Source organism: Oncorhynchus nerka, linkage group LG15 (assembly GCF_034236695.1).
Source record: "Oncorhynchus nerka isolate Pitt River linkage group LG15, Oner_Uvic_2.0, whole genome shotgun sequence".
Taxonomy (NCBI): domain Eukaryota; kingdom Metazoa; phylum Chordata; class Actinopteri; order Salmoniformes; family Salmonidae; genus Oncorhynchus; species Oncorhynchus nerka.
This window is the reverse complement of record NC_088410.1, coordinates 27,043,790-27,057,485: the sequence shown is the minus strand read 5'-3', so window position 1 is coordinate 27,057,485 and position 13,696 is coordinate 27,043,790. Positions and strand designations below refer to the sequence as shown.

Sequence of the window (13,696 nt, the reverse complement as noted above, 5' to 3'; positions counted from 1 at the left end):
CCTCGGCTGGTAAATATAAGTTAGAGCTCCAACCTCTCCAGGGCCCAGAGGACCTCGGCTGGTAAATGTAAGTTAGAGCTCCAACCTCTCCAGGGCCCAGAGGACCTCGGCTGGTAAAGTTAGAGCTCCAACCTCTCCAGGGCCCAGAGGACCTCGGCTGGTAAAGTTAGAGCTCCAACCTCTCCAGGGCCCAGAGGACCTCGGCTCTCCAGGGCTCCAGGGCCCAGAGGACCTCGGCTGGTAAAAAGTTAGAGCTCCAACCTCTCCAGGGCCCAGAGGACCTCGGCTGGTAAATGTAAGTTAGAGCTCCAACCTCTCCAGGGCCCAGAGGACCTCGGGCTGGTCCAAAGTTAGGAGCCCAACCTCTCCAGGGCCCAGAGGACCTCGGCTGGTAAATGTAAGTTAGAGCTCCAACCTCTCCAGGGCCCAGAGGACCTCGGCTGGTAAAGTTAGAGCTCCAACCTCTCCAGGGCCCAGAGGACCTCGGCTGGTAAAGTTAGAGCTCCAACCTCTCCAGGGCCCAGTGATCCTAAAGTTATTGATCGGATTATGTGTTTAGAAATAGAATGAATGGAACGCATTTAATCCTGGTAGAATGGGGACCTCCCGTTCTATTCAATGTCCTAATCCTATTGACGAACTCCAGATTATTTTTCGGGAGAAAAACTGGGCCCCTAGCCATGTTTTAGAGGGATTATAGAGGGTGGAGCTGTGCACTAAAATGCTTTAGAGGGAGGAGCTGTGCACTAAAATGCTTTAGAGGAGGAGCTGTGCACTAAAATGCTTTAGAGGGAGGAGCTTGTGCACTAAAATGCTTTAGAGGGAGGAGCTGTGCACTAAAATGCTTTAGAGGGAGGAGCTGTGCACTAAAATGCTTTAGAGGGAGGAGCTTGTGCACTAAAATGCTTTAGAGGGAGGAGCTGTGCACTAAAATGCTTTAGAGGGAGGAGCTTGTGCACTAAAATGCTTTAGAGGGAGGAGCTGAAAAATGTTTCAATCACAAATTAAATCCTCCACTTCATGATTTGACAGGACGACGTAAACTCACCAATCACAATGTGTTGTAGTTGAACCTAGTAGTTTACATTTCATTATAGTACAACGGTCTGATTTGTCTAATCTTAGCAATTTCTTCTTAGCTAGCTACATAGTCGTCGTTGTATCAAAGATAATTGCGTAATTATCGTATTTCGTATTTCGTCGTCTCCTATCTGCCCAACACGTTCACCGTCTACCGTAGCACTGTAGTAACTATCACACTCAACTGAACGACTTGATTAGTGTAGTGTTAGTGTAGTGTTAGCTAGCTACATAGTTGTCTTTGCTGTCTTCGTATCCAAGATAATTGTGTAGTTTAGAGTGTGGAGTCTTAGAGTGATAATTGCGTTATTATCGTATTTCGTCGTCCTCCTATCTGCCTAGCAGCTAGCCAGCTAGCATACGTTCACCGGCTACCGTAGCACTGTACTAACTATCACACTCAACTGAACGACTTGATTAGTGTAGTATTAGCTAGCTACATAGTTGTCTTTGCTGTCTTCGTATCCAAGATAATTGTGTAGTTTAGAGTGTGTAGTCTTAGAGTGATTATCTTAATTCACCGAGGTTAGCTAGCCAGCTATTTTGTCGTCCTTAACGTAGGAGACACTCCTAGCTAGCCAATAGCCAGCCAACGTCTACTGAATAGAACTTTCGCATTCGGTCGCATTCCGCTTCGCTCCACAGGTAGTATCACATTTTCATTTCATTTCATTACAGTCCCAACGGTGTGATTTGTTTGATCGTAGCTAGCTACATAGCTAGCTACATAGCCGTCTTTGTTTCAAAGATAATTGTGTAGTCTAGAGCGATTTTCTAGGTTAGCTAGCCAGCTATTGTCGTTCTCCTAAGCAACGTAACGTAACCAACACTGCTAGCTAGCCAGCTAGCTCCCAAAAAGCAGCATTGTAGAAACTTCACACTCAACGGTACGACTTGATTAGGGTAGTGTCAACAACGCAGCTAGCCTACCCCAGCAGTACTGTATCATTTTAATCATTTTAGTCAATTAGATTCTTGCTACGTAAGCTTAACTTTCTGAACATTCGAGACGTGTAGTCCACTTGTCATTCCAATCTCCTCTGCATTAGCGTAGCCTCTTCTCTAGCCTGTCAACTATGTGTCTGTCTATCCCTGTTCTCTCCTCTCTGCACAGACCATACAAACGCTCCACACGCGTGGCCGCGGCCACCCTAATCTGGTGGTCCCAGCACGCACGACCCACGTGGAGTTCCAGGTCTCCGGTAGCCTCTGGAACTGCCGATCTGCGGCCAACAAGGCAGAGTTCATCTCAGCCTATGCCTCCCTCCAGTCCCTCGACTTCTTGGCTCTGACGGAAACATGGATCACCACAGACAACACCGCTACTCCTACTGCTCTCTCTTCGTCCGCCCACGTGCTCTCGCACACCCCGAGAGCTTCTGGTCAGCGGGGTGGTGGCACCGGGATCCTCATCTCTCCCAAGTGGTCATTCTCTCTTTCTCCCCTTACCCATCTGTCTATCGCCTCCTTTGAATTCCATGCTGTCACAGTTACCAGCCCTTTCAAGCTTAACATCCTTATCATTTATCGCCCTCCTGGTTCCTCGGAGAGTTCATCAATGAGCTTGATGCCTTGATAAGCTCCTTTCCTGAGGACGGCTCACCTCTCACAGTTCTGGGCGACTTTAACCTCCCCACGTCTACCTTTGACTCATTCCTCTCTGCCTCCTTCTTTCCACTCCTCTCCTCTTTTGACCTCACCCTCTCACCTTCCCCCTACTCACAAGGCAGGCAATACGCTCGACCTCATCTTTACTAGATGCTGTTCCTCCACTAACCTCATTGCAACTCCCCTCCAAGTCTCCGACCACTACCTTGTATCCTTTTCCCTCTCGCTCTCATCCAACACTTCCCACTCTGCCCCTACTCGGATGGTATCGCGCCGTCCCAACCTTCGCTCTCTCTCCCCGCTACTCTCTCCTCTTCCATCCTATCATCTCTTCCCTCTGCTCAAACCTTCTCCAACCTATCTCCTGATTCTGCCTCCTCAACCCTCCTCTCCTCCCTTTCTGCATCCTTTGACTCTCTATGTCCCCTATCCTCCAGGCCGGCTCGGTCCTCCCCTCCCGCTCCGTGGCTCGACGACTCATTGCGAGCTTACAGAACAGGGCTCCGGGCAGCCGAGCGGAAATGGAGGAAAACTCGCCTCCCTGCGGACCTGGCATCCTTTCACTCCCTCCTCTCTACATTTTCCTCCTCTGTCTCTGCTGCTAAAGCCACTTTCTACCACTCTAAATTCCAAGCATCTGCCTCTAACCCTAGGAAGCTCTTTGCCACCTTCTCCTCCTCTTGAATCCTCCTCCCCCTCCCCCCTCCTCCCTCTCTGCAGATGACTTCGTCAACCATTTTGAAAAGAAGGTCGACGACATCCGATCCTCGTTTGCTAAGTCAAACGACACCGCTGGTTCTGCTCACACTGCCCTACCCTGTGCTCTGACCTCTTTCTCCCCTCTCTCTCCAGATGACATCTCGCGTCTTGTGACGGCCGGCCGCCCAACAACCTGCCCGCTTGACCCTATCCCCTCTCTTCTCCAGACCATCTCCGGTGACCTTCTCCCTTACCTCACCTCGCTCATCAACTCATCCCTGACCGCTGGCTACGTCCCTCCCGTCTTCAAGAGAGCGAGAGTTGCACCCCTTCTGAAAAACCTACACTCGATCCCTCCGATGTCAACAACTACAGACCAGTATCCCTTCTTTCTTTTCTCTCCAAAACTCTTGAACGTGCCGTCCTTGGCCAGCTCTCCCGCTATCTCTCTCAGAATGACCTTCTTGATCCAAATCAGTCAGGTTTCAAGACTAGTCATTCAACTGAGACTGCTCTTCTCTGTATCACGGAGGCGCTCCGCACTGCTAAAGCTAACTCTCTCTCCTCTGCTCTCATCCTTCTAGACCTATCGGCTGCCTTCGATACTGTGAACCATCAGATCCTCCTCTCCACCCTCTCCGAGTTGGGCATCTCCGGCGCGGCCCACGCTTGGATTGCGTCCTACCTGACAGGTCGCTCCTACCAGGTGGCGTGGCGAGAATCCGTCTCCTCACCACGTGCTCTCACCACTGGTGTCCCCAGGGCTCTGTTCTAGGCCCTCTCCTATTCTCGCTATACACCAAGTCACTTGGCTCTGTCATAACCTCACATGGTCTCTCCTATCATTGCTATGCAGACGACACACAATTAATCTTCTCCTTTCCCCCTTCTGACGACCAGGTGGCGAATCGCATCTCTGCATGTCTGGCAGACATATCAGCGTGGATGACGGATCATCACCTCAAGCTGAACCTCGGCAAGACGGAGCTGCTCTTCCTCCCGGGGAAGGACTGCCCGTTCCATGATCTCGCCATCACGGTTGACAACTCCATTGTGTCCTCGTCCCAGAGCGCTAAGAACCTTGGCGTGATCCTGGACAACACCCTGTCGTTCTCAAATAACATCAAGGCGGTGGCCCGTTCCTGTAGGTTCATGCTCTACAACATCCGCAGAGGACGACCCTGCCTCACACAGGAAGCGGCGCAGGTCCTAATCCAGGCACTTGTCATCTCCCGTCTGGATTACTGCAACTCGCTGTTGGCTGGGCTCCCTGCCTGTGCCATTAAACCCCTACAACTCATCCAGAACGCCGCAGCCCGTCTGGTGTTCAACCTTCCCAAGTTCTCTCACGTCACCCCGCTCCTCCGCTCTCTCCACTGGCTTCCAGTTGAAGCTCGCATCCGCTACAAGACCATGGTGCTTGCCTACGGAGCTGTGAGGGGAACGGCACCTCAGTACCTCCAGGCTCTGATCAGGCCCTACACCCAAACAAGGGCACTGCGTTCATCCACCTCTGGCCTGCTCGCCTCCCTACCACTGAGGAAGTACAGTTCCCGCTCAGCCCAGTCAAAACTGTTCGCTGCTCTGGCCCCCCAATGGTGGAACAAACTCCCTCACGACGCCAGGACAGCGGAGTCAATCACCACCTTCCGGAGACACCTGAAACCCCACCTCTTTAAGGAATACCTAGGATAGGATAAAGTAATCCTTCTCACCCCCCCCTTAAAAGACCTAGATGCACTATTGTAAAGTGGCTGTTCCACTGGATGTCATAAGGTGAAAGCACCAATTTGTAAGTCGCTCTGGATAAGAGCGTCTGCTAAATGACTTAAATGTAAATGTAAATGAACCGGAAGTGGTCCAGTTAGAAACAGACAGGCAGTAGTGTTCAAAATCCCAGTTTTTTTATTGGTTGTTGGCATCCAGGTGAACCAATGGCACAACAGATTAATCACCAGAAAAAAATAAAACAGAAAGGAAAAGTTCCAGTTTCTCAAAGTAAAAAAAAAAAAGGTTTGGAATATTTTTATATATAGTTACATTTAGTAAATTACCCAGAAACACTTGAGTCAGACACAGGCATTATCAGAACTACAATGGCGGTCTAACCTCTCACCTGTGTGAACCAACAGTCACACACACACCTTTCCATCCATCCATCCTTACACCACAGCGTTGACCTCTGGCTAGATCACAGTGGGTCACATTTACGTGAGAATTATGAGATTAAGCACCAGATTCCAGTTGTGAGGAGTGAGGAGTGTGAGACCAGGAAGTCATGTGAGAGACGGTGTTTGTATCAACAGATCATTCTCCATGATAATGGCTGTGCCTTAAGAGAGAAAATATTAAGAAATTCTTCCAGTCAGAGGTTAGTTAACGTCCCACCAGATCAGAGCTCTGGACAGCTGTAGGGACACACACACACACTTCCTTCACGAAAAACAACACAAACAGGTTATTTCCTGTCTGGGAGATCAAAATATCCACCAATGAGCTCCCAGCTAGAGGATGACATCATTTCCTCTAGGTTACATTGGAACGTTTCCTGTGATACAATATTAATGAGATGAGGGACTAAACCCATTCCAGAACACCGTGAGAATCCACTTCCAGTTTTTACCCAATGCTCAGAGACCAGCCTCTAGTTCCAGACAGAACCAGGTTCTATTTAGGATTCAATACCATCCCTGCTTTTAGACATTTAAAAGGTAATTTCAGAATAAACCGACATATGCAGCATTTACCGTGAACATTGCATTGTGGGATTGAATCCTGGCCAAAATCAGGTCCTACATGATAAATACTTGTCTGACCACCATGTGTTGTTGAATACAGAGATCACAGGGACACCTGGATACAAATAGAGAAATAGATCGAGTTCAGTTGAAGAAGTGTTTAGTTGGGGGGGGGTGTCAGCTGTTTGAGATTGGGCCAATCATACATCTAGGACTGAGTGACACATCGAGCCACGTTGCTATTGGACGGGGAATAGTGTACAGCCCCACTAACTTTGGCAACAAATACAGGTGGGTACTGCAGAACTGTGAGAGGAAAAGGCAGAGAGAGAGGAAAAGGCAGAGAGAGAGGAAAAAGGCAGAGAGAGAGGAAAAGGCAGAGAGAGAAAAGAGAGGAAAAGGCAGCAGAGAGAGAGGAAAAGGCAGAGAGAGAAAAGGGGAGGAAAAGGGGAGGGAAAGGCAGAGAGAGAAAAGAGGAAAGGCAGAGAGGAGAAAGGCAGAGAGAGAAAAGGGGAGGGAAAGGCAGAGAAAAGGGGAGGAGAGGGAAAGGCAGAGAGAGAAAGGGGGAGGGAAAGGCAGAGAGAGAAAGGCAGAGAGAGAGGGAGGGAAAAGCAGAGAGAGGAAAGGGGAGGGAAAAGCAGAGAGAGGAAAGGGGAGGGAAAGGCAGAGAGAGAAAAGAGGAGGGAAAGGCAGAGAGGAAAGGCAGGAGGAGGGAAAGGCAGAGGAAAGGAGAGAGGAAAGGGGAGGGAGGGAAAGGCAGAGAGGAAAAGGGGAGGGAAAGGCAGAGAGGAAAGGCAGAGAGGAAAGGAAAGGCAGAGAGGAAAAGGAGGGAAAGGAGAGGAAAGGGGAAAAGGGGGAGGAAAGGCAGAGAGAGAAAATGAGGAAAGGCAGAGAGAGGAAAGGTGGGAGGCAGAGAGAGAGAAAAGGGGAGGGAAAGGCAGAGAGAGATGGAGAAAGCCTTTACATTAGGACATAACCTCCCCCAGCTCTTTCTCTCCCTCCTTTGTCCAGTTCACACAAAAAAAGGTCCTGTTCAGAGCGGTGGAATGTCACATAGAAACGTATGATGTAGATTAGATGAGACGGGATTCATTATCAAGTGAAAAGAGATAATGGGATCAGCTCTAGGTCTTACATTCCCCCTCCCTCCCATCTACGATATCGTGAAACATTTCACCCCACTGAACACAGCCCTGGTCTGGGAGGGGTTAGGACAGAGTTGAGAGAAGGATGGATGGATAGAGAGGGAGGAGTTATAGGGGATGCTGCCGCTTCGTTGTCGTAGTAACGGGGGTCAGTACTCCCAGAGCGTGGCGGTCTCCAGGTTGTCGGCGTTGGCCTTCAAGACGCCGGCATGGTCGCCGTGGAGATACTTCCCGTCGGCGACGGAGCGGATGGCGACCTTGTTGTAGTCGCAGAACTCTAACAGGAAGTCGACGGGGTCGTCACTGCTGCTCACCACCGACGCCTCGCTGCCAACCATCCAGAACTTCCCCGTCGAGTCTGAGGAGAGGGGGGGGGTTACAACAGGGTCAACCATGATGATATGTCTGAGGAGAGGGGGGTTACAACAGGTTCAACCATGATGATATGTCTGAGGAGAGGGGGGTTACAACAGGGTCAACCATGATGATATGTCTGAGGAGAGGGGGGTTACAACAGGGTCAACCATGATGATATGTCTGAGGAGAGGGGGTTACAACAGGTTCAACCATGATGATATGTCTGAGGAGAGGGGGGTTACAACAGGGTCAACCATGATGATATGTCTGAGGAGAGGGGGGTTACAACAGGGTCAACCATGATGATATGTCTGAGGAGAGGGGGTTACAACAGGGTCAACCATGATGATATGTCTGAGGAGAGGGGGGTTACAACAGGGTCAACCATGATGATATGTCTGAGGAGAGAGAGGGGGGTTACAACAGGTTCAACCATGATGATATGTCTGAGGGGGGTTACAACAGGTTCAACCATGATGATATGTCTGAGGAGAGGGGGGTTACAACAGGTTCAACCATGATGATATGTCTGAGGGAGAGGGGGTTACAACAGGGTCAACCATGATGATATGTCTGAGGAGAGGGGGTTACAACAGGTTCAACCATGATGATATGTCTGAGGAGAGGGGGTTACAACAGGTTCAACCATGATGATATGTCTGAGGAGAGGGGGTTACAACAGGGGGGTTACAACAGGTTCAACCATGATGATATGTCTGAGGAGAGGGGGGTTACAACAGGTTCAACCATGATGATATGTCTGAGGAGAGGGGGTTACAACAGGGTCAACCATGATGATATGTCTGAGGAGAGGGGGGTTACAACAGGGTCAACCATGATGATATGTCTGAGGAGAGGGGGGTTACAACAGGTTCAACCATGATGATATGTCTGAGGAGAGGGGGGTTACAACAGGGTCAACCATGATGATATGTCTGAGGAGAGGGGGGTTACAACAGGGTCAACCATGATGATATGTCTGAGGAGAGGGGGTTACAACAGGTTCAACCATGATGATATGTCTGAGGAGGGGGAGGTGATGATATGTCTGAGGGGGGGGTTACAACAGGGTCAACCATGATGATATGTCTGAGGAGGAGGGGGGGGGGGGTTACAACAGGTTCAACCATGATGATATGTCTGAGGAGGGGGGGTTACAACAGGGTCAACCATGATGATATGTCTGAGGAGAGGGGGGTTACAACAGGGTCAACCATGATGATATGTCTGAGGAGAGGGGGGTTACAACAGGTTCAACCATGATGATATGTCTGAGGAGAGGGGGGTTACAACAGGGTCAACCATGATGATATGTCTGAGGAGAGGGGGGTTACAACAGGGTCAACCATGATGATATGTCTGAGGAGAGGGGGGTTACAACAGGGTCAACCATGATGATATGTCTGAGGAGAGGGGGGGTTACAACAGGTTCAACCATGATGATATGTCTGAGGAGGGAGGGGGTTACAACAGGGTCAACCATGATGATATGTCTGAGGAGGGGGGGGGTTACAACAGGGTCAACCATGATGATATGTCTGAGGAGAGGGGGTTACAACAGGGTCAACCATGATGATATGTCTGAGGAGAGGGGGGTTACAACAGGATCAACCATGATGATATGTCTGAGGAGAGGGGGTTACAACAGGGTCAACCATGATGATATGTCTGAGGAGAGGGGGGTTACAACAGGGTCAACCATGATGATATGTCTGAGGAGGGGGGGGTTACAACAGGTTCAACCATGATGATATGTCTGAGGAGAGGGGGTTACAACAGGTTCAACCATGATGATATGTCTGAGGGAGGGGGGTTACAACAGGGTCAACCATGATGATATGTCTGAGGAGAGGGGGTTACAACAGGTTCAACCATGATGATATGTCTGAGGAGGGGGGTTACAACAGGGTCAACCATGATGATATGTCTGAGGAGAGGGGGTTACAACAGTGTGTGTGTGTGTACTAACCATGATGATATGTCTGAGGAGAGGGGGGGTTACAACAGGGTCAACCTGATGATATGTCTGAAGGTCAGGGTCAACCATGAAAGTAGTGGGGGTTGTGTGTGTACTAACCCTGTAAACTGACGTATCTCTGAAGGTCTGAAGGTCAAGGTAAAGTAGTGCAGGTGTGTGATATGTCTGTGTGTGTGTGTGTGTGTACTAACCCTGTCAAACTGATGATATGTCTGAAGGTCAAGGTAAAGTAGTGATGTGTGTGTGTGTGATGTGTGTGTGTGTGTGTGTGTGTGTGTGTGTGTCAACCCTGTAAACTGTACGTCCCCTCTCTGAAGGTCAAGGTAAAGTAGTGCGTGTGTGTGTGTGTGTGTGTACTAACCCTGTAAACTGTACGTCCCCTCTCTGAAGGTCAAGGTAAAGTAGTGCGTGTGTGTGTGTGTGTGTGTGTGTGTGTGTACTAACCCTGTAAACTGTACGTCCCCTCTCTGAAGGTCAAGGTAAAGTAGTGCGTGTGTGTGTGTGTGTGTGTGTGTGTACTAACCCTGTAAACTGTACGTCCCCTCTCTGAAGGTCAAGGTAAAGTAGTGTGTGTGTGTGTGTGTACTAACCCTGTAAACTGTACGTCCCCTCTCTGAAGGTCAGGGTAAAGTAGTCGTACGAGGAACGGTTGGAGTCCAGGGTTCCTGTGACCTTACGACACCCGATGAAACCGTGTTCCCCACGGAGGACAATGATTGGACGGTTAATCAGCTTCATCAGGAACTCCTCCGACTCACCTGGAGGGACAAACACTCTAGTTACCCATGTCGCCAAAGACCAAAGAAAGCCTTTGGTCTTTGGCGACAGGTCAAAGGTTATACCCTCATAGCCCGGGGACACTCCTAGCCCGGGGACACTCCTAGCCCGGGGACACTCCAAAATATTTATTTGGGAGGCTCCACGTGTTGTAAAGGGCTTAGCAAGAAAAACTTCCAAAAAGGACTAATTCAAAGAAAAGAGTTGTAATGAAACCAGACTATTCATATTGTGCCATTATACCACAACTAACTGGTGCACCACGGCACAGAAGCCACATGTATGAACAGGGAGAGACTAGGAGTTGGTATGACCCTTGAACAGGGAGAGACTAGGAGTTGGTATGACCCTTGAACCAAGTCATCTGGAACAGGGAGAGACTAGGAGTTGGTATGACCCTTGAACCAAGTCATCTGGAACAGGGAGAGACTGACTAGGAGTTGGTATGACCCTTGAACCAAGTCATCTGGTACAGGGAGAGACTAGGAGTTGGTATGACCCTTGAACCAAGTCATCTGGAACAGGGAGAGACTAGGAGTTGGTATGACCTTTGAACCAAATCACCTGGAACAGGGAGAGACTGACTAGGAGTTGGTATGACCCTTGAACCAAATCACCTGGAACAGGGAGAGACTGACTAGGAGTTGGTATGACCCTTGAACCAAGTCATCTGGAACAGGGAGAGACTAGGAGTTGGTATGACCCTTGAACCAAGTCATCAGGAACAGGGAGAGACTGACTAGGAGTTGGTATGACCCTTGAACCAAGTCATCTGGAACACGGAGAGACTGACTAGGAGTTGGTATGACCCTTGAACCAAGTCATCTGGAACAGGGAGAGACTAGGAGTTGGTATGACCCGTGTGCCAAGTCATCTGGAACAGGGAGGGACTGACTAGGAGTTGGTATGACCCTTGAACCAAGTCATCTGGAACAGGGAGAGACTAGGAGTTGGTATGACCCGTGTGCCAAGTCATCTGGAACAGGGAGGGACTAGGAGTTGGTATGACCCTTGAACCAAGTCATCTGGAACAGGGAGAGACTAGGAGTTGGTATGACCCTTGAACCAAGTCATCTGGAACAGGGAGAGACTAGGAGTTGGTATGACCCTTGAACCAAGTCATCTGGAACAGGGAGGGACTAGGAGTTGGTATGACCCTTGAACCAAATCACCTGGAACAGGGAGAGACTAGGAGTTGGTATGACCCTTGAACCAAGTCATCTGGAACAGGGAGGGACTAGGAGTTGGTATGACCCTTGAACCAAGTCATCTGGAACAGGGAGAGACTAGGAGTTGGTATGACCTTTGAACCAAATCACCTGGAACAGGGAGAGACTAGGAGTTGGTATGACCCTTGAACCAAATCACCTGGAACAGGGAGAGACTGACTAGGAGTTGGTATGACCCTTGAACCAAGTCATCTGGAACAGGGAGAGACTAGGAGTTGGTATGACCCTTGAACCAAGTCATCAGGAACAGGGAGAGACTGACTAGGAGTTGGTATGACCCTTGAACCAAGTCATCTGGAACACGGAGAGACTGACTAGGAGTTGGTATGACCCTCGAACCAAGTCATCTGGAACAGGGAGAGACTAGGAGTTGGTATGACCCTTGAACCAAGTCATCTGGAACAGGGAGAGACTGACTAGGAGTTGGTATGACCCTTGAACCAAGTCATCTGGAACAGGGAGAGACTAGGAGTTGGTATGACCCTTGAACCAAGTCATCTGGAACAGGGAGAGACTGACTAGGAGTTGGTATGACCCTTGAACCAAGTCATCTGGAACAGGGAGAGACTAGGAGTTGGTATGACCCTTGAACCAAGTCATCTGGAACAGGGAGAGACTGACTAGGAGTTGGTATGACCCTTGAACCAAGTCATCTGGAACAGGGAGAGACTAGGAGTTGGTATGACCCGTGTGCCAAGTCATCTGGAACAGGGAGGGACTGACTAGGAGTTGGTATGACCCTTGAACCAAGTCATCTGGAACAGGGAGAGACTAGGAGTTGGTATGACCCTTGAACCAAGTCATCTGGAACAGGGAGAGACTAGGAGTTGGTATGATCCTTGAACCAAGTCATCAGGAACAGGGAGACACTGACTAGGAGTTGGTATGACCCTTGAACCAAGTCATCTGGAACAGGGAGAGACTAGGAGTTGGTATGACCCTTGAACCAAGTCATCTGCATCTGGAACACCCTGTTGGGTTGCTCTTTTACAACCCAAAGGCAGAGCTGTTTTCACACTGACCGGCAACGTCGACGGTAGCAGCTAGCTGGCCGTTCTTCTTGGCAGCGACGTATTTCCCGTTGGCGGCACGGAGAGTCAGCTTCTTACCACAGTACTCCATGTCAAAGTAACAGTTGGCAGTCCTGTACACACACACACACAAATATAATTCTCAACAGGATAGAACATTGTAATAACATGTATTACTGGAGCCACCTCTTTATGGAGCAATGAAGCCGACGGCTAACAGCCGACGCCCCGCAGCTAGCCGACGGCTAACAGCCGACGCCCCGCAGCTAGCCGACGGCTAACAGCCGACGCCCGCAGCTAGCCGACGGCTAACAGCCGACGCCCGCAGCTAGCCGACGGCTAACAGCCGACGCCCGCAACGACGGCTAACAGCCGACGCCGCGCAGCTAGCCGACGGCTAACAGCCGACGCCCGCAGCAGCCGACGGCTAACAGCCGACGCCCGCAGCTAGCCGACGGCTAACAGCCGACGCCCCGCAGCTAGCCGACGGCTAACAGCCGACGCCCCGCAGCTAGCCGACGGCTAACAGCCGACGCCCCGCAGCTAGCCGACGGCTAACAGCCGACGCCCCGCAGCTAGCCGACGGCTAACAGCCGACGCCCCGCAGCTAGCCGACGGCTAACAGCCGACGCCCCGCAGCTAGCCGACGGCTAACAGCCGACACGCCGCAGCTAGCCGACGGCTAACAGCCGACACCCTGCAGCTAGCCGACGGCTAACCTTCGATAGCTGCAGTATAACAGTGTGTGTGTGTGTGTGTGTGTGTGTGTGTGTGTGTGTGTGTGTTATTACTTAGTGGAGGCGGTACACTGTAGTCCTCCAGAAGAGGTGAGGGTCCAGTACTTCCCGGCAGCAGTCCGGAACGCACACTTCCTGTTCTCACGACTCATCTCCACCTGGAACACTTCCTGGTCTCCCTCCTCGTCCTGATTGGCTGACAGGTCCATGCCTAGGGGTCAGGAACGAGCAGAAACGCACTACAGATTTGTACAAAACATTAAAAATCACATCCCTGATATTGAGTTGCAGCCCCCTTTGGCCCTCAGAACTACCCT

General features: G+C 50.4%; 1 protein-coding gene across 1 annotated transcript in view; it reads right to left on the bottom strand.

Annotated features, from left to right (window-relative positions):
* Positions 1-7,044: 7,044 nt before the first annotated feature.
* LOC135560155 (fascin-like) overlaps positions 7,045-13,696 on the bottom strand; it is a 26,844-nt gene continuing 20,192 nt past the window's right edge. Inside the window, exons 5-8 of the mRNA XM_065001435.1 lie at positions 13,434-13,590; positions 12,634-12,755; positions 10,196-10,363; positions 7,045-7,628 (exon numbers count right to left, since the gene is read on the bottom strand). Of these exons, the coding sequence (XP_064857507.1) occupies positions 7,420-7,628; positions 10,196-10,363; positions 12,634-12,755; positions 13,434-13,590 (656 nt within the window). The 3' untranslated portion in view covers positions 7,045-7,419. The remainder of the gene's footprint in view (positions 7,629-10,195; positions 10,364-12,633; positions 12,756-13,433; positions 13,591-13,696) is intronic.